The following is a 27,134-nucleotide window of genomic DNA, read 5'->3' as shown; positions in this document are numbered from 1 at the left end:
TCATTACATGCAATCTGTCTTACAGATCTAGAACCCCTATAGTATCTGGTAAAGGTCATTGAATTGGACATAATCACTCAGAAAAGAAAGTTTATATTGTACAAGGTCTTCAAAAAATACATGGACTGACAAAAGCAAAATGTACTTTATTTAGAAGTTACAGATCTAGGTCCCCTTCAAAGTACTCTCCTCCCCAACGCATGCACTTATCCCAATGGTATTTCCACTTGTTGAAACAGTCCTGGTATGCTTCTTTTGTAATGTCCTTCAGCTCCTTCATTGCATTTGCCTTAATCTTGGAAATCATCTCAAATCTTCTTCCTTTCAAGGGTATTTTGAGTTTGGGGAACAAGAAAAAATTGCAAGGTCAGGTGAGTGGGTGGGGAAGAACAGTGATCAAGTATTTGGCCAAAATATCACAAGTACTGAGGGCTGAATGGGCTGGAGCATTATCATGATGGAAAAACCAGTCACCACTCCTCCACAGTTCTGGCCTTTTGCAATGGATGGTGTCCCTCAGACATTTCAGAACTTCAGTGTAGTAAGTCCGGTTCACTGTGGAGCCTTCGGGGAGGTACTCATGGTGAACAACACCCTTAGCATCAAAGAAAACTGTCAGTATCACCTTGACCTTGCATTGAACTTGGCAACTTTTTTGGGTCAGGGGGGGATGCTTCATTCATCCACTAGGACGACTGAACCTTCATTTCAACGTCAAAACCATAAACTCACAATTCATTATCTGTTATGATCCTGGACAAGAAGTTTTCATCTTCTTCTGAACGAACAAGCAGTTCCTGAAAAACCTGGACACAATGGGTTTTTTGTTCATCCATCATCAGGGTGTTGATTTTGTCGACATGTGGGTCGTTGGTTGACATGGAAGGATGTCCAGGACACTCATCTTCAATGGACTGTTGACCATCCTTAAAATGCTCATGCCACATGAAACATGCCATACGCTTCATAGCAACATCACCGTAAGCCATGTTAAGCATAGCAAAAGTTTCAGTTGCAGATTTTGCAAGTTTAACACAAAATTTCACAGCAAGTTGTTGCCCCTTCATGTCATTCATTCTGAAATCCACCAAGTGAAAAAATCGCACTTCTCTAAAAACCATGTAGCTAATACGCAAATAAAGATATCTGCAATTGGGAAATGGCGTTATAATCAGCTGATCTGTGCGAACCTAGCAACACTTAGCAGATTCCCCTGGAACCAACTGGAGCTGCGCAATTCAAACAGTCCTCACATTTTTTTTAACAGACCTCATATGTACAGTGTAAATACTGTACAGTGATAGTATTTTCTCTATCCTCTGTCTGCACCTGGTGCATATGATCCCTCAAAGTTCAACACTTATACTACCAATATGAGACAAACCTTGAAATTTATATTGTACTTTGGGCCTTTTCTTATCCAAAGGTTGTCTTACCTACTGAAAAATATGGTGTTTAACAGTGGTGCTGAGATGAGAGGGGCAGGTACGTGGGTCTCTTTGGGTGTGTGTGATTTGACTTAGCCATCCCCCTCAAGAGCAAGAAAACCATAGGTGAGTGTGTGTGCATGTATGCGCACACACACACACACACACCCAAACCCACACATACATATATATGTACATATTATATATATATATATGTATATATATATATATATATATATATACATACACAAGGAGTGAAAGTGGCAGTAGACTGGAAGTGAGCATTATGGGAGAGCAACTGGAGGAAGTGGATAGTTTTAGATACTTGGGTGCAAATGTGGCAGGAAAAGGTGGAGTGAAGGTGGAGGTAGAATGTAGATTGAGAGAAGCGAGTAAATGCCTTGGTGGATTGAAGAGTGTGATGAGGAATAGACATTTGGGAATGGATGCTAAGAGGAGACTGTATGAAGGTGTGATTGTGCCAACAGCACTGTATGGGGCAGAAACATGGAACATAAGAGAGGAAGAGAGAAGGAGTTTGAATGTGTTTGAGATGAGGTGTCTGAGAAGTATGATGGGGGTTACTAGGCTAGATAGAGTGAGAAATGAGGAGGTGAGGAGGAGAACAGGGGTGGAAAGGGAGTTGTTGTTGTTGTTGTTGTCGTTCCCTAGACTGTCTGTCCGAGCAGTCCCGTCTCCCCAAGGAAGGCCACAGCCGAGACTGGGTTTTCCCACAAATCCTTTATAGAGTGTATGTTGTGTTGTTTGCGTGCATGATTGTGTATAATGCAGTCTTCCATTATGTGTTGTATGGTATGGGGTGAAGTGTTACATCCTGGGCAGCTGTTCACAACACGGTCGTCCAGCCTCCTCTGGTAGCTTAGAAGTGCTGGGTGGTGACCGCATCGCAGTCTGGCCAAGTGGACTCTGTCCTTACGTGGGAGAGAGGATTCAGAAGGGTGGATATCAGGGGGTCTGGCATGCAGCAGTGTGTTGTCTTTCAGTGTGTTAATGGAGCGGTGAGTGATATGATTATGAATATGTTTCCGGAGGCTGGTATTTGGTGGTTGTGGAGGAAGAGAAGAGAGTATCTTTGTGTAATAAAGGTCTTTGGGTGTAGTTTTAATGTTTCTTGGTGTGTGTGGGTGTTCTGCTATGTAGTGTAACGGGTGTGATGTGTTTGTGGTGGCTGCAGCAAGTGTTTGTGTGCCTCTCATGTCGAGGTGTTCCTTGACTTTGAGGACTTTTGTTTCATGGTGTAAATGGTCTGTAGGTGATGTATTTGTGCAGCCTGTAATTGTTTTTAGGGCTTTGTTTTGTATGATTTGAAGGGTGTTGTGGTGTGTCTCACTGAGATTAGGAGCCCATGCAGGACTCGCATAATTCATCACTGAGCGTATACATTGTTTGTATATTGTTATATTAGTTTCTTTGTTTTGTCCAAATGTTGTTCCAGTGATTGACTTAAGTGCGTTAAGTCTAGGTGTGCATTTGTTTTTTATGTTTGTGAGGTGTTGTTTGAAAGACATGGATGTATCGTATGTTACACCAAGAATTTTCGGTGTGTTTGTGTGTGGTATTAGAGTGTTGTTGATGTAGAGATGAGGTATGTATTTGTGTTCTTTTGTCCAGTTGGTGAGAAGTGTTGCTGTAGATTTGGTTGGAGCTATTTTGAGTCTGTTTGTGATGAACCATGTGTTGAGTGTGTCAAGGTAAGGCTGGATTATTTCTGCAGCTTTGTCTGTGTTACGATGTGTGCATGTGATTGTTATGTCGTCTGCGTAAGAAGAGATTTGTATTTCTGAGGTGTCTGGCGTGGGTAAGTCATGCATGTATAGATTAAATAATGTGGGGGATAGAACTGAGCCCTGCGGTACTCCGTTCTTAATGTTTCTGATGTGCGATGATTGGCCATTATATGACACATGAGCATTCCTGCCTGCCAGATAATTGGCCAGCCATCTTTTGGTGTTATTGTGCATGTCTGTGTTATATATTTTATTTGTTAGGTTGTGGCGGGGGATAGCATCAAAAGCTTTACTAATGTCCAATGTTATAAGAAGTGTTCTGTGGTGGGGCCTATCTGAATTGATGCCATCAAAAATTCTTTGTGTGAGGTTTGTCAGAAGAGTGTTTGTGGAGTGTAGTGGCCTAAAACCGTGTTGTGAGTCAGCAAGGGGAATATATGGTGTGACAAGTTTAAGTATTAGGCGTTCAATGACTTTAGAGGGGGTGCAGAGAAGTGTGATTGGGCGGTGCGATGATGGGATTGTTGGGTCTTTGTTCGGTTTTGGGATGGTGATTATTTTACCATGCTTCCAGATGTCGGGTATAGTGTTGTGTGAATAGCTGTAGTTTGCAATGTTTGTGAGTGCGTGTATACCTTGTGGTCCAATGTGTTTTAGGTGGATGTTGCTTATGTTATCAGGGCCACAGGCAGATGAGTGCTTGAGACTATGCATTATGAGTTTTGTCTGACTGTCTATGAAGGGTGTATAGTCTGAGTCTGTGGGAAAGTCTTTCTTACGTCGAATGGTGCGTCGGTCGTCAGGGTGAGATGTAAGATGGCTCGTCTGTGCAAAATGACGTATGAGTGCGTTTGCTTGTTGTCTGTTTGAGGGTAGATTATCTGGAGATAGGGTTGATGAAAGAGTATTAGGATGGTTTGGACACATAGAAAGAATGAGTGAAGAAAGGCTAGTAAAAGAGGTATGGAAGGCAGATGTGGAGGGAGTGAACATGAGGGGACGTCCTAGGATGAGGTGGATGGATGGGGTAAAGGGGGCTTTGGGGAAGAGGGGAATGTCTGTTGAGGAAGGACGGGAGAGGACAGAAGACAGGGATGAATGGAGAATGGTTGTATATGGATGATGTGATGCATGAGGTGGAATGGGCGGGGGGATGGGGGGTGAGGTAGTATGTGTGAGCAAAATTTGACGCAGCCCGAGAGGATTTCTCCCCGTCTTCTCCTTTTATGCATGGGGGGACGGAGAGGGGGGGGTCGTCGATTTAATGAAGCAGCCTTGCTGTGGATGTGCTGTGTCTTGTGACACTGCTTCTGACCCAGGGCAGTGGACAAGGTGCAGGGATGTCCCGTCATCCAGGAGGTGCTAAGATAAGAGGGAGGGTGGAGGGGTGTGGAGTGTATTCAGGGATGGAATGGGTGGGAATGATTTTATGCCTTTTCCTTTTTGGCTACCTCCCTTGTAAGGGGGAAAAAGCCTTGGTTTATGTATGTATGTATATATATATATATATATATATATATATATATATATATAAAAGGATATGTGACTTTTGACTGTGGCCTCATTGTAGATGGCAAAGGTCCCAATTTTTTTGTTTTATTTTCCGAGACTTCTATGCATCTTTTTAGACAACTGTCTGTATTGTATGTGGGGAAGTTTAAGATGATGCATTCCAATTTCTATCTATATACTAAGGGCCTTTTCCCCTTTATAAAAGAGGTAGCCAAATCAAAATGTCTGTATCAACTCCCACCCATTCCACCACCCTTTCCTCCCTCTCATTTTTTATTCTTCATGAACAATGGATCATCAACCTCCCACCCACTACCCTGGGTCAGAAGTGATGCAGCAAGACACAGGACATCCACAGCAAGGCCACTTCACTTTATTAGTGACCCCCCTCTATGTATCAAGACGCCGATGCCAGCATCCTCATGTACCCACTCACGCCTCCTGAAGCCAATGTAGGCATCATCTTACCAATGTGGTGAAACTTCTCCTCTCTGCCTCTCTTAAATTCCAAGTCTCTAACTCATATAGTGTCGTCAGCACAATCCCTTCATATAATCTCCTTTTTGCACCCATTCCCAGATGCTTATTTCTCGTGACACTTTTTAATCCCCCAAGGCACTTTTCATTCTATTTTTAATATGACTTGAGTATCTGGGACAAGATGTGTCTGGAAGTCCAATTTTGTGTACAATGTGAGCCTTTACTTTATCTTACCTTTTCCTTTACACTTCTTAGTAACCTATACCCTCTGGGTAGCTGGCAATGTTACTACTGTAGCTCTCCTAGAAATCTCTATGATAAATGTTACTATGTTGTCTGCACTTAGTGCAAACAAGGCAGTGAGGGAAAATGTGCTCCATGCCCTCAGCATGATGTAAATATATGGTATAAGTGGTGTCTTGAGCAAATTCAATATTATGTTGGTACTGAGGTAATGACTGTATGCAATCAATACTTTGGGGATTCTGGAAGAATGCCATCACTGTATTCCTATGTGTCTCACAGAAGGTAATTAAATGAGATTTAGTGAAAGGATTACAATACCTTTTAGTGTACATTTTTCCTACAAAAAGTCTATACAAAATTCAAAAGGAAGACTTCAATCTTATGATTTTGGAATGAGTATGGATGCAGAACAAGTGAGAGCAAAAGAGAGTGATTGAAAGAATGTCTGTATGAATAAATATGCATGTGTTAGCACTTAGTGAAACTTACTGAAAGGGTAACATGAGTATGAATTTCGGAGTGTGGTAGGTACGGTGTAAGGAGTGGAGAATGAGCGAGAAGGGAGAGGAAAGGTTCTATTGGTAAGTGATAATAATAATATTTGTTATCTCAACCTTCACCGATTTCAAATCTGCAGCCCTTTAGTGTTACCTTTTTGATCTGCTACTTGTCTGTTCATGTAAGGTTATCTGCATTTAAAATGCAGCCCAGAATATGATTTGTATTGTTGTTGAAAGGATTATAGCTGAGGTGCTCTTTTCAAACTGATTCTATATTGACTGTGTCAGTGTCAGGTAATGACCCAGCTGGAGATAGGCTAGTATGACTCATTTGTACTGGGAGTATTTCTCCTCTGAAGCTTGGCTTCCAATTTGTGTGTATTTATGTTTTCATGGATGTGTTTTAAGACACTTGGAGTATGTTCTAGTATATTTGCATGTCATGTGTTGTATTCCCCCTCCCCCCAAACTGTGGGTTATGGTTATGATGAAGATGTGGGTTGCAGGGTTCTTGTATAGAGGTGTTCTAATTATTTTCATACGAGGTTCCATGGGGGCACATTCAGGTTTCCAAGTGTAAATGGTGTACTAGCGTTGATTTGGTGCAAATTCTTACTCTCAAAGGTTCATTTGTATTGCATTCTTTTTTATTATTATTTTTGATCATGGAAAGTCAGGTTGTATATTCAGTGTATTTACCTAGTTGTATTTTACGGGACAGGAGCTATGCTCGTTGTGACCTGTTTTTGTATCTCTCCACATCCAGTTTATTCTTGAACTCGTGTATAGTTCTGGCATTCACTGTTTCACTGTTTAGTTTGTTCCAGACATCGATCACTCTGTGCGGGAAACTGTTCTTTTTCAGGTCTCCTCTGTAACTGTCCTTCTTTAGCTTCTTTTTGTGTCCTCTTGTCCCATTTCAATAGGTCATCTCTATCGAGAACTTCCATCCCTTTCATAATTAAGTGATATAACTTGCTTATACACCATAATGAGCACTTCTTTATTTTCTAATCCTGTACTTGCAACTTTTCTGAGCACACTGTTTCTTATCTATTTTCCCAGTGGTGCTTTATGTATGAGAGTGTAGATCATATGTATATGATGAGTCCTAGAATGGTGTTATTTTTCTTTAAAGGAAGGTAATTACTGTTCAGGAGATGGTTGGGTGCTTTATGGATTCACTGCTGTCTGGGGTGAGCAATGTGACACAAATCTTAGGGGGACAATTATATACTGCTATGCATAAGTCTCCAGTTCTTTGTGGGATACTTGTGTACTCTTGGCAGTGGCCTTGTAGATGTAGAAATCCCCCAATAAATGATTTAATAAGAAATTTAAATGTAGTGCTAAGATGAGAGGGGAAAAAAATAGGTGGTGGATGATAATGGAATGGGTGGGAGTGGGTACATGTGTATCCTACCTTTATATATATCACATGCCTGACACATGATCTACATGCATACAAGAAGGTACCGAAATGCCATGCCCTTGACAATCCCTATCCAATCTTGCTGACCACCACATTTCCTAATCATAAACATCTGACTAAAATGTATATCACGCCACCACCCAACAAGTACCTAATGTCACTACATAGATCATCAACCATTTCCTTAAACCTACCAAGCTATATAATTGTAACTCCAAACCATACACCATTTCATGACACATAAACCAATATCACTAAACCCACAAACAATATCATATAAATCCCAATTTTAAGATCTACTGTAATCCGGACACCAGACATACTTAAGACAGGCATATTCTCCTATATATGCAGTGACTACATCACCAGAGAGGGATGAAACTAAGGGAAACACTCTCCCTTAGACTCAGTTGGGGAGACATTCTCCTTTTGGAGGATTATATTCTAAACTGTAAATATCATCCCACCAAATAAACCAAGAAACCCCAAAGAGGGTATATCTTTCCCTGCTCACTCACTTGTGTAGCCAAAACCTATGGCTACACATGCATTTGCTAGCTACCTCTCTTATAAGGGGGAAGAAGCCTACTCAACCAAGTATGCAAAATTATTTACCTGCTCTGCAGCATTTTTGTGTGCTTGTCCAACAGCACTCAAACATTCTGCATACTCATGCTCTAATTTTTCCACAAGATTTTCTTTCTCCTTTTCCCAGCCACTCATGACATTCTTTTGTACTTCTGATATACATCTTTTCTTTGTTGTATTAATGGCTTCTTTTATCCTCGCAGCTTGCTCTCTGGACTGGTGATGAACCTAGATAGAATAGACAAAGTTTTGTTAGTGAACACAGGAATCATACTCATACCAAAACACCTTTTCCCTCTTATAAGGGAGTGTGGCCTAAGGAAATATTTAATGAACTTAAAAGATATCAGAGATTACAAATAAGAAATTATTACCCATATCCACATTACTGCTTCAACTGCCAACTATGTCTGGCCACAAGAAATACACGTACTAACTGAAGTCTAAAATTTGTCTAGTCTGATGACTTCCAGGGCTGTTAAATGCATACCCCATAACAAGTTGGGTTAGACTAAACTAATTTATTAGACTTCCGTTAGTTCGTCTTCGACAACAAACCAAAATTAACATGGCATCTCTTGAAGCTCACCAACATCCAAGTTGTTGTTAATGTATCACTTTTATCATATTTTTTGTTATTGATTTCCACCAACAGAAATATAATGTTGATGTATTGGTAAATTTTTAGAAGTGCACACCTACATGATATAGCATTATAAAATTATATATTAATTTTATAAATCATAATACATATACCAAAGGCTTTTTCCCCCTTACAAGGGAGGTAGCCATACATTAACATGTACATTTTTCTTGGCGGAAAATCAATAAAAGAAAAAGTTGCTAGGAGATTTACACTTACAAATAGAGCCATGGTGGCTGCTTGAGGCACCATCTTAGTTTTGATAGATACAGTGGTAAAAGAAATTAAAGTATAAATTTGTCTGTTCTAACTTTCACCTAACCTAGCCTGTATTTAGTAATGAGGTATCTGTAATTCTAGAGGTAATTAGGGTTATTGCCATCTTCTTTGGCCTCCAAATCTACCAAAACAAAGATGGGATATCTGGGAGTCGCTGCAGCTCCATTTGTTTGTGTATCGCTCTTAGTAACTTACTCAGTGATTGATTTCCACCAAGAAAAACGCATATTACATTGATGTATCATAATTTACAAGATTATCTTCTAAATTTCTAATGCTACATCACCTATATGTGCACTTCTAAAAAAATACTAATGTACTATAATTTACAAACTAAATACTTAATTTTCTATTTATATATTGCTTAGGTGTGCATTTTTGGAAATTTACCATTTAAAGAGTGCCAAACTAGGATGTAGGATTATCATTTACATGTTGATGTAGAAGATATATATTGTGATTTGGGTAGCTTATTAGAAATGCACACCTACGCAATATAGTAATAGAAAATTAAATAATAACTTTGTAAATTATAACACATCAATGTAATATATGTTCTTCTTGGCAGAAATTAATAATAGAAATAATTGCTAAAGGCTATAAACAAACGTAGCTGCCTTGACTACTTGAGACACCGTCCTTGTTTTGGTAGAGGCACAGGTCAAAGAAATTAAAAAAGCATGCCAATTTTATCTATTCTAACCCAACCCAACCTAACCTACCAACCGTACCTGCTTACCTAACAACCTGGATTTAGTAATGTGGTACCTGTATCAGGACATTGTCATTGTCTCCGACCTCTGAATCTATCACAACAAAGATGGTGTCTAACTTGTTTTACTTGTTGTAGATTTAGATGACCTCACCACAGCCAGTCTGGGGACCCACTGCTTCCACACCTCTGCTCACACTTCAGGTATTGAAGCTGATCAATGATAGAGTTTGATACAACTCCTCGTGAAGTTGGGCCGTGTGGTATGGAAGGTTCATTGGGCAATGATGTCAAAAACTTGTCTAGCCTCCTCTTGAGAGCTTCAGTGCTGACTCCTTTTAGGTCTCATGTCTCTGGGTAGACAATTGAAGAGACGTGGTCCAGCACTGAAAAAGCTCTCTGCCTGGATCATTTTTATATTTTGAGAGTAACTGTTTACAGCTTTCCTTGCACAAGTCCTACCAAATCTGGGGTGGTATTGTGCACTGAAGTCCCCTGGCAATGGGTTTGGTACAGAGCCCTCAAGTATCTTCCAGGCATATATAATAATGTAGTGCTCTCTGCATCTTTGGAGAGTACAAGTGGAGGCTTTTTAGCCTCTCCCAGTAGTTGATTGAATCTCTGTCAGTCCTCCTGAGAAACACTCTTTGAACCTGTTCCAGCTCTTGAATTTCATTGATCTTATGTGGCAACCATAGCTGACAGGCATACTCCATCTTTGACACCACTAGGGTCTTCCATAGAGGTAACAGGTGCTCTGGTGCATGAGTTTTCAAGGTTCGTAGAAGCCGCCCACTCATTCTTCTACCAAACTTTGCAGTTAGGGCTATATGTTCTTTGAAATTACAGTCACTGCTCACCCACACTCCCAGGTCTTCGAGTGCCAAAGTTTCCTCTACTTTTTCCTCTCCCACTTTGTATATAAAATTTTTGCGATCCATGTTTAGACCATATTATTTCTGCATAGTTCTTAGCAACATTTTTTGATACTGATTTCTGCCAAGAAAAATATCTATTTACTATTATATTGATATATTATGATTTACAAAATTAATATCTAATATTCTAATGCTATACTGTGTATGTGTGCACTTCTAAAAAAAAATACCATGATTTATTGTAGTTTCATGTAATGTAGGGTGGATGTGTCTTATGAGCTATGTTTAGTCAACCTGGATAAGCCTAAGATAACTCATAGAGGGAAGGGAGTAGGTTAGCAAAATAAACCAATACATATTCATAGAGAATGTTTAATTCTACAAAGTCTTCTAAGAGCCCACACTCGCACATACCCAAAACCCAGGGGTCCACTCTACCTTACCTAATTGCATCAAGATTAGGAAGGGATTATCATACTGATTACAAGACATTTGAAGTTAAGATATGAAGACGATACTCGGTGTTATTCTAGTTGTGCACACCTACGCGATACAGCATTAGAAAATTAAATATTAATTTTGTAAATTATAATACATGAACATAATATGCGATTTTCTTGGTGGAAATAGAAGAAAAAAATTGCTGTAAGTAAATTTACTAATGAACGAAGCTACTAGGATGTGGTATGGATGTCATGCCAGTCCAGTCACTTTCAGATGACAGCTTTCATGTTGTGTTGTGAACCGGGTGTTCTCCAACTCCAGGTGACGTTAATAAGTGCTGTTACAAAGACAATAGGGCTTCCTTGGACTTTATAAGAGAACATGGGGTTCTGCCGTCGTCTGTTAATTGCCCGACATACAATAATAATCAGGCCGTCAGCATCTGTAACGACAACCCAGATGATCTTTAGAATTTAAGGTACCAAATTACTAAACATTGGTTATGTTACATATAGTTTGGTTAGGTTGGTTAGGTTAGGTAAGGTTAGTTAGAATAAACTAATTTATCCTTTCATTTCTTCAACTTCGGCTTCTATAACAAACATGGCGTAACATTCAACCACTGCAACTTTGTTCATTACAAAATAGGTTTTAGCAATTTTTTTATTGATTTCTGCCAAGAAAATCATATATTATTATGTTGATCTATGACAAAATCTACAAAATTAATAATTTTCTATTGCTATACCATATTGCATAGGTGTGCACAACTAAAATTTCATCCAATACTCTTGGTTTCGTTCACCTTATTTGTCCAAACGAGTTACAAGTTAAGAAAAATACATCTAATTTGGAAAACAGCGATGCCGATGTATTGCCCTGAAAGAAGTTTGTTTGTTGGTATCTTCATTGCTTCATTTTTGTGGTATTTTCTTATTAAATAATGGCGATATCATCGTCTTAGTTTACCCATCACTAGCAACAGTAGCAAACTATTTACTTTAGGTTTTGTTTACCAACGGAAAGACCAACCTGTTGAATCCTAAAGGCCCTCCATTTCTTTCTTTCTTCCGACACTAGTTTTTCAATTTCACTCGCAGTAAGCCTTATGCGGCTTCTACTCCTTATATCTGACATATCACATGCTTCATAAGGAACAAAATGAGTAAATTTGGGTTGACAACTGAAAGTGAAACACCGGGCAACGGCAGTACACGTTCAACCTTCCCTCTCCCGTAAAGACTATTGTAAACAAAGTGTTCGTTACATTTGCCGTGTTCGGAATAGTGGGGAATACCTTGTCAGGAGCATCCGGAGAACATGAATGAAGGAAACTGCAAGTGACCATAAACCCTACATTAGGCAGTTCCATGTCCATTACCACCTATCATCCCCATTCATAAAGTTGTCACCATTTCTTACAACATTGTACGAGGGATAGAAAAACAAAATTTAATAAAAATGCACAACTTTTTAAAATTGGTGAGGGGCGAAACTGGTGGGGTGGAGTGTTCACAAATGGCCATGGCTACCACTAAAGTTTCATTGGCGACCCCTGTTAAAACAACATCAAGATTTTCTGGGAATGAATTTTAAGTGTGAGTCCAGGAAATTTATCTTTAATGTTGTGATATGGTTCGGACAAGCCAGGGAAATGGAACTCACGGTAACTCTACGCACTCGGATTTTATTTAACTCGTAAAGGGATGAGCTTGAGAGCAGAGGAGAACTCACTTCTCGTAAGATACACACATACACACCTCTCACGAACATAGCCACGACCCACGCTTCCTTTCGCACCTTCTCTTATACTACATCTTCTCATTTCAGTTTACCTCCCACTAAAGATTTTTCCGTTTTTCCACCTTTCTCTCCTACTACGCCTCCTACCATTTTCTGAACTTTTGATGATTGTAATCTGTTTTTAATCCCGGCGTCGGCGCCGCCGTCTTAGCTCCCAGTCCATTTCTCCCGTGCCACGACCACCAACAGCCTCTAATATAATCGCTCGCTAAATCGCCCGGTGGCAATAACCCTCTTTTATACACTACTATCTTTTCATTTTCTTACAGACATTCTTCCCCTCCCACAAAAACCGATCCCGCGCAAGCGGGTGGTCTTTCCTAGGAATTCAGAATTCAGAGAACTTGAAGCTTGGAAATGACTGCTGCTTAGAGAGGAGTACTGCTTGTACAGGAGACCTGCTTGTGGAGGAGAGCTGCTTGCGGAGGAGAGCTGCTTGATGGGGAGAGCTGCTTGTAGAGAAGAGCTGCTTGAGGGAAGAGTTGCTTGAAGAGAAGAGCTGCTTGAAGATGTCGTGTCCTGGAGTGAACTTGCGACTTGCGACTTGCGACTTGCAAGGTAAGACCACCCGCTTGCGCGGGATCGGTTTTTGTGGGAGGGGAAGAATGACTGTATGAAAATGAAAAGATAGTAGTGTATAAAAGAGGGCTATTGCCACCGGGCGATTAAGTGAGCGATCAGGGGCTGTAGGTGGTCGAGGCTCGGGAGAAATGGATAGGGAACTCAGACGGCGGCGCCGTAGCCGGGATTACAATCACCAAAAGTTCAGAAAATGGTAGTAGGCGTAGTAGTAGAGAAAGGTGGAAAAAGGGAAAAATCTTTAGTGGGAGGTAAACTGAAATGAGAAGATGTAGTATAAGAGAAAGTTCGAAAGGAAGCGAATTTTAGTCGAAGAAAAAGTAAGTGTAGATGTTTATGCGTGGGTCGTGGCTATGTTCGTGAGAGGTGTGTGTATGTATCTTACGGGAAGTGAGTAGAGTTCACTTCCCGCGTGTAGAGCGCGTTCCTGTTTATCCCCAGTTAAGGCCTGAGCTTTTCCTGCTTTTCCCCAGGTTGGGTTTGAGAGTCTTGTAGAGTTGATCCAGTGGCGATGCGAGGGGGGGGGGGCAGGCGGGCGGGTGTTGTATTATCTTTCTCCTTCCAATCACAACTCTGAAAACAGAGAATTACGTGATTGGGAATTGTGTGTAAATGTCAGAAGTGTAAACCCGCTCACCAGCGTCAGCAAAGAGGCCAGCGCGTGGGTGCGGGCCGGTTGGACAGAGAGGCTCCTCAATTCTTCTCTGTCGACCAGCCGGCGATCAGATAAGGGCTCTGAATAAGAGTTGGGTTGGGCCTCTGCTAAGCCAGCGAGCAAGTGTGCGTGTGCCTCTTTTCTTCCAAGCACCACTCTGAAAACAGAGAATTACGTGACTTGGGAAATGTGTGTATTTGTCTTGGTGTAAACCCGCCTGCCGACGTCAACGAAGAGGTCGGCCTGTGCCAGACCGGCAGCAGCAAAGGAGATATATCTCCTCGCCACCATCGGCCGGCGATGATTGCTGGGCGCTTGTTGAGTGTGCTGGAGTGGAGAGACGTCCGACCTCTAGGAGCGCTGAGTGAATTTGCGATTTGCGATTTGCTAGGCTAGACCACCCGCTTGCACGGGATCGGTTTTTGTGGGAGGGGAAGAAGGTCTGTAAAAAAAAAAAAAAAAAAAAAATGAGAAGATAGTAGGGCTTTTGCCACTGGGCGATTAGGGATATTTATTACGTGGCGTCGTGGCTTTGGAGGTTTGGGCAGGAGACTTGGGTTTGGAGACTGCGATTGATGTGTAACCGTGAGGTTACATGGAATATCTGTTCCTCTTATCCTCATCCAACAAAGTTAGAAAATGAGTAGGAGGCTTAGTCTTAGGGAAAGATAGAAAAAATGAAAATAATGTTAGTGGTAGGTAAACTGAAACGAGAAGATGTAGTAGGAGAGAAAGTTGGAAATGAAAATAATTTCAGTAGAAGAGAAAGTTTATGCAGTTGTTTGTGCATGTAGTTTTGTTAGTTTTGTTTGCGGTATGAATTTGTGTGTATTCTTCACATAGAGGGTTGATGCCTCCAACGTGTATGCTTATAGCCTGTCAATTAATGGGCTACATGCAATATTATCATCACTATTATTATTATTATTATTATTATTATTATTACTATTATTAATTATCATTATTATTATTATTGCTATCACCAGTCAAAGCTGGTGAAGGGGTGCATTATTGATAGGTACGGTTATACACGTCTTATCGTGTACACCGCACGTGGGACGGGCGCAGCTGACAGATAGTCTGTACGGTGTGGTCTAGGTGTAATGTGTTGTATCAGGTGTTTGTGTCTGTCGTGCAGTTTTTTTAGGTGTCTTGTGTGAAGTTTGTGTTTGTGTTGGTTGAGTGGACGGATGTTGGAAATTCGGTGTAGAGACTCAATAGTTCTAAAGTCGCTCCATCGCGAACCCGTGATGAACTTGATAGCGGCATTCTGAACCTTCTGATGGTCGTAGTTATTAGTGGGACATGTCAGCTGGCTTAGTCCCGGGGACTGGCACAGAATCGGTCTGACGAGGGCTAGGTACAATCGACGTTTGGTTCTCAGTGTTGCAGTTTTGAAGCGTCTTAGCCTTCCCAGCACAGCCCTAGCCTTCGCTCCCTGTTTGCGGAAGTGTGGGGTCCAGGTAAGGCCACTATCAAGTGTGCTACCCAGCACACAGGCATGGTCTTTCACTGGAACGTTTGTGTTGTTTATCTTAAGAGGAGTGTTTGTGATCGTTCTGTTGGTTCGCTTGCAGCAGAAGTATACAGCTTTGCATTTCGACGCGTTGGTCTTAATGCGCCACTGTTGCTCCCACGCGTGTGCCCCGTCTAGGATGTTTTGCATTACGTGTAACGCTCCCTGCAGCGTTTTGTGTCTGCTAATGTGGTTAGTGTCGTCCGCATACGAAAGAGTTAGAGCTCGGTTGCGTGGATAAGCTGGCTCTGGCTGAGTGAACTGATCTCTCGGCTTGGTCCCCCTCCTTATAAAGGAGGCTGGAGTGGACCCAGGCAACTTGTGCTGGGTCCTGATTGGCTCGTTTAATTTTCTTCTGGACGCTCTTGCTCACTACGATTGCCCACTATGACAAGCGGGGTACGTAGACCTAAGTCGAGTGTCTGCCGACCGGTCTCCGGCGAGTTTTCCGGGCTTCTGATTGGTCAGCTGCCTTGCGTTCGGACATCCTTGCTGACTATGCTTGCCCACTATGGGGCATATAAAAGCTTATGTCGGGATGCGTTGCGGTCCCCGCACCTCCAGTCTCCGCCGGCGCCTTCTCGGCCATCTCCCGATGGAGGACCACGTTGGAGACACCCAACTCCTGGCCATCTACATCGTGATATCTGTAGCAGTGTGTCGGTGAGGAAAGTTGAAAAACGGGGTCTTGCCTTTTGAGATTTAATTGCAAGCGGATGTAAACATACAAGCGACGTCTAGAACGTGTTCGTATCAATACTTTGACAAACAAAAGATGTCTACATAGGATTCAATTAGATACACACGACTAAAGGTGCTGTATAGGATCTAAACCTATTACAAAGTATAAAACATATGAGAATCACATATATAAGGAATCTACAGCACCAGTATACAATTCTTTAACACCATTTTCATGTATATACAAATAATAATAAGACAATTAATCTCAATTTACCACATCCCTTTTCCCTTATTGAAAAAGGAGTATCCATATGAACATAACTGAAACATTTCGCTTTATAACACCACAATTAAAGATTCAATCTATCAGGTGGTTTCACAACTATGCTAGATCTTCTAACTGGTTGTGGACTTGGTACATTCACTGCATTATCAACATTATCAACATTTACAGAGGAATTTTCATCAGCCTTATCCATTACTTCTGAACTATCAGGACAGTGTCCTTGACCTGAAGAATACATAGGCACAAAAGGTTTACTGCTACCCGAGTTATCTTTACGTACAGTGTCATTACTGGGAACAGTTGGTGTATATCTAGGCATAAGTTGATCAGAATGTCTTTTCCAAACAATGTTCCCAAAATATATTAACATCACTTTGTAGTTTCTCACACCTAGAACTTCAGTTACTTTCCCTTCCAACCATGAATGACCTTTGCCATAATTCTTTACAAAAACAGCATCATCAATCTTATATTCAGACTTCTCAAACTTACACTCTTTTTCCAAAACCTTTTCCTTCTTATTTTGTGGTTTAATTTTCTCAATTATACCTCTGAAGTTTCTGTTAAACATTAGCTCAGCTGGAGCTTTACCTGTGGAACAATGAATTGAACGTCTGTAGTTATACAAAAATCTACAAATTCTGGTTCTGATATCACCTTCCTTAAATTTACTTAATCCTTCCTTGAAAGTTTTTACAGCTCTCTCGGCTAAACCATTAGATGATGGGTTATATGGGGCTGGTGTCATATGTTTTATTCCATTCTTTTCAAAGAAAGTCTCCATTTCCTCAGATACAAATGATGAGGCATTATCTGAAACTACAATGTCAGGTAACCCAAAATTACAAAAAGTTTTTCTCAGCATAGAAATTGTTACTGTAGATGTTGTTGACTTTGTTACATGAACATCCATAAATCTTGAGTGTGAATCCACAATCACTAAGAAATAATTTTCATTGATTGGACCTGCATAGTCCATATGGAGTCTACACCAAGACTTACCCATCTCAGGCCATGATAAGGTAACTTCCTGAGAACCTTGAAATTTTTTAAAACAAATTGAACAAGCTTTAGTAACCTCAGATATATCTTGATCTAACTTAGGCCACAATATCCAATTCCTGGCTTCAGCCTTCATAGCACTGATACCATTATGACCTACATGCAGCTGTGAAAGTACCCTACTTCTTAATTCAGCTGGTATAACTACTCTATTCCTAAATAGCAACACATCTTCATATATACTTAAATCTGCTTTAACTGCTGCATATTCAGAAATAACAGGATTATCAATCCACCCAAATTTAACACATTGGAAAACCTTCCTCAAAACAGGATCACTCTTTGTCATAACCTTAACCCTTTCATAGGAAATATTTTAATCTTCCAAATTTTCAACTAAATTCACATATTCAGCAGGTGTATGTGAGTCTAAAACAGAATCTGATACAGGCAAACAGCTCAGGGTATCTGCTACAATGTTTTGTTTGCCTGATTTAAAACACAATTGGTAATCATACTGGGATAACAATAATGCCCAACGCTGTACTCTTGCGTTTGCATTGACAGGAATCTGTTTCTCACTACCAAATAAACCAAGTAGAGGTTTGTGATCTGTACGGAGCACAAACTTACGTCCAAGCAAAAAATATTTAAACTTAGTTACAGCGTATACTAACGCTAGAGCTTCTTTGTCCAACTGAGAATAATTTAGCTCAGCAGCAGACAGCTTTTTACTTGCAAAGTAAACTGGTCTTGGACTACCATTCATTTCTTGAATTAACACACATCCTACTCCTACTGGTGAAGCATCTACTTCAACAATAACATCATGTTCACCATCAAAATTGGCTAGTAAATCAGAGTTGGCTAACTCTTCCTTAACAGTCATAAATGCTTTTGCTTCAACAGAAGACCACTTAAATTTTGCATTTTTCTTCAGTAAATCATACAGAGGTGCTAATACACTTGAAAATTTTCTTACAAACCTACAATAATAAGTTACTAGACCCAAAAATGATTGAACTTCACCTACTGACTTTGGTATAGGTGCATCTAAAATAGCAGCAAGTTTCCTTGGTGAAGGTTTTATGCCATCACCTGAAATGACATATCCTAAGTATTCTAAGGAATTGGTATTCAGAACAGTTTTCTTTTTGTTAATAGCAACATTATGTTTCTGAAATACCTTCAACACTTTATCTAATCTCATATCATGTTCCTCTTTAGTCTCTCCTCCGACTAATATGTCATCTAAGAAGGCAACTACTCCATCTATATTCATCAATAATTGGGATATCAATCTTTGGAAGATGGCAGGAGATGATGCAAGTCCAAAGGGTAATCTTTTATATTTAAAAAGACCTTTATGCATATTAATTACTAGCAATTCTTGACTCTCATCATCTACTGGCACCTGTAAGTAAGCATCCTTTAAATCAATCTTTGAGAATATCTTGCTTTTCCCAACAACAGCAAGGATTTCATCAACTTTAGGCAAAGGGTACTGGTCACATGAAATACTTTTGTTTAACTCCTTGAAATCTACACAGATACGCATTGACTTTTTGTCAGCTTTTAACACTGGTACAATTGGAGCTGCCCAAGTACTAGAATGTACTGGTTCAATGATATTGTTATCAACTAACTCTTCTAAAGCATCTTCTACCAATTTTCTGTAGTGGTAGGGCACAGGCCTTGCTTTTTTCCAACTAGGCACAGCACCGCTCTTTAGGTGTACCTTTGCTACAACACATGAAATTGGCAATCTAGAATCAGCTGAAAAATTATCTAATTGTACCTTGGAATCCAAAACATTAACTCCTTCCTCTATACCTGTGAGTGCAATACCAATTTTAGGCATTAAATCTCTTCCACATAAGTTAGAGTTCTTTGATTCAACTACATACAAACTTTGTATTACATTGTGACCATTATAAAATATATTTGCATAAACCTTACCCAAAACATGCAAATCATTATTACCATAAGCCTTCAAAATTTTATCACTAGGCTCCAAAGATAAATTTAATTTCTTAACCCAATGCAATGTTAGGGTAGACACACTGGCACCACAGTCAATTTCATACGGCACATTATGACCTTCAATATTAATATCAACCTTATTTCTCACTGGCAAAATCTTACCTACAACACTGTCTACAGGTTCATGAGAAATATCAACACTAACCACTTCTGGAAGGCTAGGTCGATCCCAGGCGCGGATCTAGGAACAAAGTTTGGGGGGGGCCCGACGGCAGAATTTTCGGTTGTTTAACGAGCATTAGCATTACCGTTTCTCCACTCACGGGATTCTTATTTGTTAATAACTGGCGGACTGACCTAAATGAATGGGCATAACCATCTGCTCTAGGTGCCAGTGTTTCTCTTCGGATTCAAATGAGAGAGGAATTTTGTATCTTACCGAAACTTTATTGAAAGTAAGAAATTAATAGCTAGAGACCTAGAGACATTAGACCTCAATTTAAATGTAGAATATATATATAAGACAGTAAGCATTATACTTTATAATATTACCTATAATAGTAGCCTTAAAAGTAACATGCAAAGGTTATTACACTGAAAGGATTAATCACACTGCAGCCTAAGCAAAGAGAAGACGGCGGTTCCTTTCCGCAAACTTGTTGATCACACGATCAACAGGAACATCTACATCGTTATGGACGGCGAGTAGTGCGAGGCCGTTGAGGCGATCCTGACCTATGGTGCTCCTCAAGTATGTCTTCAGGCGTTTCAGGGCTGAGAACGATCGTTCGGCTTCTGCAATTGAGACTGGCAGGGTCAGTAGGATGGTAAGGAGCTTCGCGATGTTCGGAAACATACGGGCCTCGGCGTATTCCTTTGCTTTCTTGACAGATTCGAAGGCCGGAGCGGAACATGTCCACCGATGTGTTTCCGTCTGCACGAGCAAAAGTGACTCAACGTCACTTTCGTAGAGTTTAGTGGCTTTAAGAACAGCATCCACGTTTGCTTTTGAGCCCCTGAGCAGCTCTTTCAATTGGAGAGCAACGGGCACAGTGTCATCATCAAATCTGTTCTTCAACTCAGCGACCACATGGTCAACGAACGGAATATATACCGAGCGCCGATAGTACTCCTCAGCAGATGCCGCTGGGACATTCGCGCGTTGTGTCTGTCGTGCACAGACTCTGAGAATAGGGATGCCATCGTGAGCTGAGCCTACTTCAACTAGAAGATCTTCGGCTTTCACGAACACAGCGTGGAAGTACACCTCGGCATCCGCTCTAAATTTGGCGAATTGAGTACCAATTTCACGAATCAGTGCGTACGCACATACCAGCTCACCTTCCTTTTTCTGTAGGATTCTGCTTGGCTGAAGCGTGTGTGCCAAAACGGACTCTGCCACAACCAACCCAACGAGAAAGCGGGGGTCCCGAATCGCAGCGAGTAGGAGTCCGGCGTTGGCATCCAACTTCATCTCATCCTCCAGAAAAATAGCGATGAGAGGCAGAAACTCGATGAACACGAGGACAGCATCGTGCCGCTCGACCCATCTGGTGGGGCACAGGGGCACCAGCTTTTCCCGCTTGGCTGAGGATAGCTTCACGAGTTTGGTAAACCGAAGCGTACACATGTTGCTGGAATGGATGAAGTTGTACACCTCGTTCAGCGTCTGGAGGGCGAGTTTGACTTCTTTGACATCACAGGCCTTAGTCAGCACCAGGTTCAGTCGGTGACTGAAACAGTGGATCGGTTTCGCCAGGGGGTATTGCTGCATGATGATGGCGGCACAACCTCTGAACTTCCCCATCATGGCACTCGCCCCGTCGAAGCCTAGCCCTCGGCATTTTGACATCTCCAAACCGAGGCCCTCGACGGCGTGGATGAGCAGTTGGGCCAGGCCTTCACCAGTGAGATCATGGGCATGAACGAAAGCGAGGAAATCCTCCTTGACATCTTCTTTGACGTGTCGAATGATGATGGTTGCTTGTTCCTTCCCTGAGACGTCAGTGGTCTCGTCCATTAGCACTGCATATACCCCCGACACTCCTGCCAAGATCTCCTCCTGCACCAATCTACCTGCGAAGCAAAATAGGTCTCAGTAACATCTGCCCTCAGCATGTATTTTACTCAAAGAATAAGAGAGCTATTTTATGGTGTGACTTCCATGTGTGACCCACCTGTGATATCGATCAACTCGTTCTGAATGGTCTTGCTGATGAGGGTAGAAATCCCGGTCCGGCTGACAGAGCTGATGAGGAGGTGGGTGAGGTCGGAATCTCCTCCCTGGGCTCGATAACGTAGCAGCGCTCTAAAGATTCCCTCTCCGGTCTTGCTCGGAACAGAGAGGTCCAATGGACCGTCATCCCGATGTCCACGGAGGGGCAGCATATTTCGTCCGCAGAAGAGGATGGTCTCACTGACTGGAACCAGCAGGCGCCGGTTGGTTTCGACCTGCTCCTTCCTCTTCGAGTGTAGCATAGTGTCCACAGCCCTCGTCGGGTTTCGTACAGTGTAGACAAACCCCTCCATTTTCGACATAGCCGCCGCATGATATCCGCGCGCGTTGTGGTTGCTGAGCACTTCGGTGGCCTTTTTGTATTTGCACATTGGTTTTAACACCAAGATGCCCAGCCTCTGGTCTCCAAGTCCGCCCGTGTCCCCGCCGAACACAACACAGGCTATGCAGTATCCGCCCTTGTTCAGTTGTGAGTATTTGAGCCAGGGGTATGTGGAGCACCAGATTGGCTGGAATCGCCTTCTATGACCACCTTCGTCGCAGAGGGGTAGCGATTCAGCAGACGGGGCCTTCTGATAGTTTATGGCCATTATCTCGGCGTCTGTAGCCACTTTGTTTCCAATGAAACTCGCAACGTCAACTGGAGCTGCAGGCAGTGTCAGTGTGCCAGGAGTAGAAGAGAGCTCCTCGTCCTCATGCTCCTTAACGGCAACGTCAGCTTCGATGTAAGGTCCGACAGCTGTTGATGTTGAAGTGCCTGGATGTTTCTCGGGTTCATTGCTGTCATGTTCACCATCATCACTCTTCTGGATCACTTTTGCCTTGAAGAACGAGGTGATCTTCCTCTCACTCCTGGCTCGCTTCATGTTACACTCCTTGTGAGAATGAGAAGGAATTAACTCAACAAAGCTGTAATCAAAACAGTAATTTCAAACGAAAAAAGGTAAGTATATTCAAATAAACAACGAATTACCCAAAACAGAAAACTCAACTTTCCCAACTCAACTGAAATGAAATCGGGCCAAAGGGCCAAAGCCAAAAGGGGGGGGCCCGGGCCCCCTGGGCCCCCCCCCTTATATCCGCGCCTGGTCGATCCACTAAATGTAGGTTATCATCACTACCAGTATCTCTCTCTTCCTGAGAAATTCCCTCGAAAACCATATTAGTTTTCTTTTTTCCAAACATCTTCTTGTTGGTAAATTTTCCAAAAGATCCTTTCTGGGCACTTTGTGGCTTACCATGAGTCCCTGTGTGTTTACCAGACACAGACTTATCAAGACGGCACACTCGTTTTAGGTGTCCTCTCGTGTTACAAACTGAACAAGTTAGGTGCTTAAACCTACAGTTCTCACTTTTGTGTGGATACCCGCAATGCTTGCAACTTTCTTTTTTCTGACTATTAAAATATTCAGAACTAACCCCCACTTTCCTCACTTCAGTAGTCGGGAGCTTTTCTCCAACAAAAGCTTTTTCCAAATTTAGAATTTTCTCTAAAATGTCCGTTGAAGACATAGTTTGTAAATCCAAATTCTCAGCAACTAAGTTCGGGAAATACACTTCAGTTTCTATTGCCATGAATAGTTGGTCTCTCACTCGAGCATCAAATAAGGTACCAAAACTACAATCCTTGGCTAGACTTTTCAAGTCAGCATACAAGTCTCTTAAACTTTCATCAGATTTTTTCTTTCTATTCTGAAATTTGATTAAACTCCGATGATAGCTCGGTTTAACCTTGTAATGTGCTTCTAAAAGCTTCTCTAAATCATTATAGGTTTTCACATGTGGCAAATCAGGTGAAGTCAGGGAGGCAAGCGTGCTATACGTATCACTTCCTAATGATACTAATAAAGAATTTTTCTTCTTGTTATCATCAGTGATTCCATTGTATGCAAAATGAGCTTGCAGCATACTAAGCCATATCTCCCATCTAATCTTATTGGGGTCAAAACAGTCAATCTTACCTGAGTTATTTGCCATTGTAAATCTACTTGCATTAAATCCTGTTTCCTTGTGAAACTAATGACTCGTAGCCTGCTAAACCAAGGCTATTTTCGAATCCAGAGTGGCCAGGACGGTTCCGATGGAGTGAATAGGCGAGTATATCTTCATCCTTCGATTTCTCCACCATCAGTTGGAAAGGCAGCTATTTCTGTCTTCTAAAACTTAATTCAGTCCTTTAGCACACAAATCCACAAATCCTCGTCGCCACTGTAGCAGTGTGTCGGTGAGGAAAGTTGAAAAACGGGGTCTTGCTTTTTGTGTTATTTAGCAAGCGGATGTAAACAAACAAGCGACGTCTAGGACGTGTTAGTATAAATACTTTGACAAACAAAAGATGTCTACATAGGATTCAATTAGATACACACGACTAAAGGTGCTGTATAGGATCTAAACCTATTACAAAGTATAAAACATATGAGAATCACATATATAAGGAATCTACAGCACCAGTATACAATTCTTTAACACCATCTACATGTATATAAAACTAATAATAAGACAATTAATCTCAATTGACCACAATATCCCAGACCCCCCGGTGCTACAGTGAGCTACAGGATCACCACCCCTTCAACCCACCGCGGCGATAGTAATCAATGGTTGTTTACAGCCCATCCTGGGGACAAGTCTGCGACAATGTCCCATTCCCTCCCCGGTGAGGGATAAACCAACAACAACAACAACAGCGTTGCGGTCAGTCTGGTCTAGACTGGTGGCGCGTCGCCACAATACTCCTCCCCACCCTCTTTGGGAGCGAGCGCCGCGGAGGTAGGGCGAGATGCGAGTGATGGGCCGGCCTTTTTATCACTCGACCGAAACGGGTGATTGTGCCATCAGATGGCATCTCCGGAGAGGACGGCCTGGATGTTGGAGAAGGCGGCGGCAGCGTGCTGGAGGCATGGTCGCTGTGTTGGCGAGGGTGGTCCGGCTGGGCATGGAGCTGTGGGGATATACGGTTAGGTGAGAATGGTTGCAATGAAGGGGAGGGTGAGTTCGGAGGAAAGTTAGGGATTTGGGGGCTTGGGGGAACACTGGTGGTGGAATGCAAGGTTGGCCTGGGTGGTGCAGGGGGCGGTTGCTGCGAGGAATCTGACTGAGCCTGTCTGTGTGGGGCTGGGGGATCAGGTGGAAAGGGTTGGCCTGAAGGGACGAGTTGTCCTGGGGGAGGGGTGGTGTCCTGAGGTTCGGGGAGAACACTCGATATGGGGCGTTGTTCAGTTGTGGGGATGGGGTAAAGACCATGTTGTAAGAGAAATTGGAGGTGATGGGGAGCGTTGATAGGGGAAGAAAGGGGAAGGTAAGCTGGCTTAAGCCTGTCGATGGAGATGCGATCTGGCTTAACACCTCGGTGGATGAGGAAGTGTTTCGCCGATCTGCTGATGACTTTGAAGGGTCCATCGTACGGGCGTTGGAGAGGGGTTCGTCTGGAGTCCCGCCTGACGAAAACGTAGTCACTAGCAGCGAGGGCCGGGGGAACATGCACTGGCTTTGACTGTGGCGTCCGAGGTGGTGGTGGGCGGGTGTTGGCGAAGGTCTCCTTGATGAGCTGAAGGAGGGCGTAACGATCGGAATCGCCAACGGCGGGGGTGGCAATCTCCCCAGGAAGGCGAAGGTTTTCAGCGTACACTAGCTGAGATGGAGACACGTCACTGTCGACTTTGGAAGTGTTGCGAATGGAGAGGAGTGTTGAAATATGAATATTTGTTATTGTGCATCTTGTGTTGTTTTTGATTGAATGTATAATGCAATGTATAGTAAGAATTTTGTCATTTGATTTATTGTATAATCTGTACTTAATTTGCATGTATAACAAAGTTCAGTTGCTAGGCCTGAGAGATTTCCCGCACTAAGGGAGACATTACGCTTCTACAAGTCAGTCATAGTGAAGCCACGGTGTGGAGAGGTTGAGGTGTACATTTTTGTCTGAACATAAACTTAGTTGTGTCATGTGCATTGTGCCTATGAAGAACAATAAACAGTTAAGTACTTTTCTAAGCGTTTATATAATACCCATAACTTTTAACAAGGAGCACCAGGGGGAGGGCGTCGGCCCAGTTGCAAGAAGATTGCTGTGCCTTGAGCGACTCCTTCCGCTGTCGGTGGAATCTTTCTACTAATCCATTGGCTTGAGGGTGGTGGGCGGTAGTCCGGTTGCGGTTGGTGCCAAGGAACTTGAGCACTCTGGACCAGAGATCAGATTCGAACTGGGAGCCCCTGTCGGTGACAATGGTGTAGGGGGCGCCGAATCTGGATACCCAACCGGAGAGGAAAGCATGGGCTGTTGTCTCGGCAGATATATCCGGGAGAGGGATCGCCTCTGGCCACCTGGTGTACCTGTCGACGCACGTGAGCAGGTAATGCATGCCACAGGACGGTGGAAGGGGGCCCACAATATCTACATGGACTGATTGGAAGCGTGCTGTGGGTGCAGGGAAACGTTGGAGTGGGGCGTGGACGTGGCGCGTAACCGTTGAAGACTGGTAGGGAAGACAGGTGCGGGTCCATTCTCTGACGTCTTTGTTGATGCCTGGCCAGACGACTCGATCCGTGTAGAGACGTTATGTTGCCCGGATACCAGGATGACTGCGGTCGTAGAATGCCGAAAACACATCCTTACGATGACAGGCGGGGATGTACGGCCGGGGTTTGCCTGTAGAGACGTCACACCACAATGGTACAGGAGTGTTGGGGGACTGTCGGAGCTGCAGGGAAGAGGTGTCATGCAGGCGTAGGAGACGGAGTTCCTCGTCGTTACCCTGGGAGGCGGCGATGCGGGCGTAGTCGACGTGGTGGTGATCGGGGAGGATGCTGGAGGTAATTCTGGACAAGGCGTCGGCCACTTGGTTGTCCTCTCCCTTGATGTACTCAATGTGAGTATCAAATTGGGATAGGAATGACAGCTGCCGAGAGACTCTTGGTGAGTGGTGGTCGGAGATCCTGTCCAGTGCATGGGCAAGCGGTTTGTGGTCGGTAAGGATGGTAAATAGCCGGCCTTCTAAGAAATAGAGGAAGTGCTTCACGGCTGAAAATATGACCAGAAGCTCCCTGTCAAATGTACTATAGCGCATTTGGGAAGGATCCAGTCGTTTGGAGAAGAGTGCAATCGGTTGGAGCTGTCCGTTGACCCTCTGCTGGAGGACTGCGCCTATCGCTGTGGAAGAGGCATCGGTGGTAAGAAAGGTGGGGCGTGGGCCACTGGGTAGGACAGGCAGACAGCCTGTGCAATAGCAGCCTTGACCTGCCCAAATGCTTGGGTAACTTCAGGAGACCACTTCACGGGTACGACCGACCGCTTGGAACGGTTCTTGGTGAGGTCGTTCAGTGGTGCGAGTTTGGCGGCTGCATCGGGGATGAATCTATGATAGTAGTTGACAATCCCAAGGAATTGGCGCAGCATCTTGACGGATGTTGGCTGTGGGAAGTCTATGATGGTATCCACCTTCTGAGGGAGAGGGTGCAGGCCTGCTGTTGAGATGCGATGTCCACGGAAGTCGAGCGAT

The 27,134-nt window shown here is 42.8% G+C and overlaps 2 protein-coding genes across 3 annotated transcripts in view; both read right to left on the bottom strand.

The window, feature by feature from the left end:
- The window catches only part of LOC143041080 (uncharacterized), a 35,326-nt gene extending 22,776 nt beyond the window's left edge, over positions 1-12,550 (bottom strand). Inside the window, exons 1-2 of one of the 2 annotated variants that reach the window (XM_076212762.1) lie at positions 11,922-12,550; positions 7,961-8,161 (exon numbers count right to left, since the gene is read on the bottom strand). In XM_076212762.1, coding sequence (XP_076068877.1) covers positions 7,961-8,161; positions 11,922-12,026 — 306 coding nt within the window. In that variant the 5' untranslated portion in view covers positions 12,027-12,550. Of the gene's footprint in view, positions 1-7,960; positions 8,162-11,694; positions 11,897-11,921 lie in introns of those variants that run through there. The other variant, XM_076212763.1, reaches the window with a different exon arrangement.
- Positions 12,551-19,864: 7,314 nt separating this feature from the next.
- On the bottom strand, positions 19,865-25,997 carry LOC143041272 (zinc finger MYM-type protein 1-like). Its single transcript, XM_076213103.1, has 4 exons — positions 25,652-25,997; positions 24,377-25,290; positions 21,575-22,508; positions 19,865-21,473 (listed from the first exon to the last, which is right to left on the bottom strand). The coding sequence occupies exons 1-4, from the start codon at positions 25,995-25,997 to the stop codon at positions 20,017-20,019; spliced, it is 3,651 nt and encodes a 1,216-aa protein (XP_076069218.1). The 3' UTR covers positions 19,865-20,016.
- Between the last annotated feature and the right edge of the window lie 1,137 nt (positions 25,998-27,134).

The sequence above is a fragment of the Oratosquilla oratoria genome, chromosome 30 (assembly GCF_046742065.1).
Source record: "Oratosquilla oratoria isolate Oo_2021 chromosome 30, ASM4674206v1, whole genome shotgun sequence".
In the NCBI taxonomy this organism is placed as follows: Eukaryota; Metazoa; Arthropoda; class Malacostraca; order Stomatopoda; family Squillidae; genus Oratosquilla; species Oratosquilla oratoria.
The sequence above is the reverse complement of the archived record's forward strand: the minus strand, read 5'-3'. Positions and strand labels throughout refer to the sequence as shown.

Bases quoted from the DNA above. Each gene is read 5' to 3' on its own strand.
- LOC143041272 (XM_076213103.1), bottom strand. From the start codon at position 25,997: ATGCATTACCTGCTCACGTGCGTCGACAGGTACACCAGGTGGCCAGAG. The intron at 25,291-25,651 runs GTTATGGGTATT...ACACTTCCAAAG, and splicing joins CCTGGTGCTCCTTGTTAAAA to TCGACAGTGACGTGTCTCCA. The intron at 21,474-21,574 runs GTGGGTCACACA...TTTGCTTCGCAG, and splicing joins CGAGTTGATCGATATCACAG to GTAGATTGGTGCAGGAGGAG.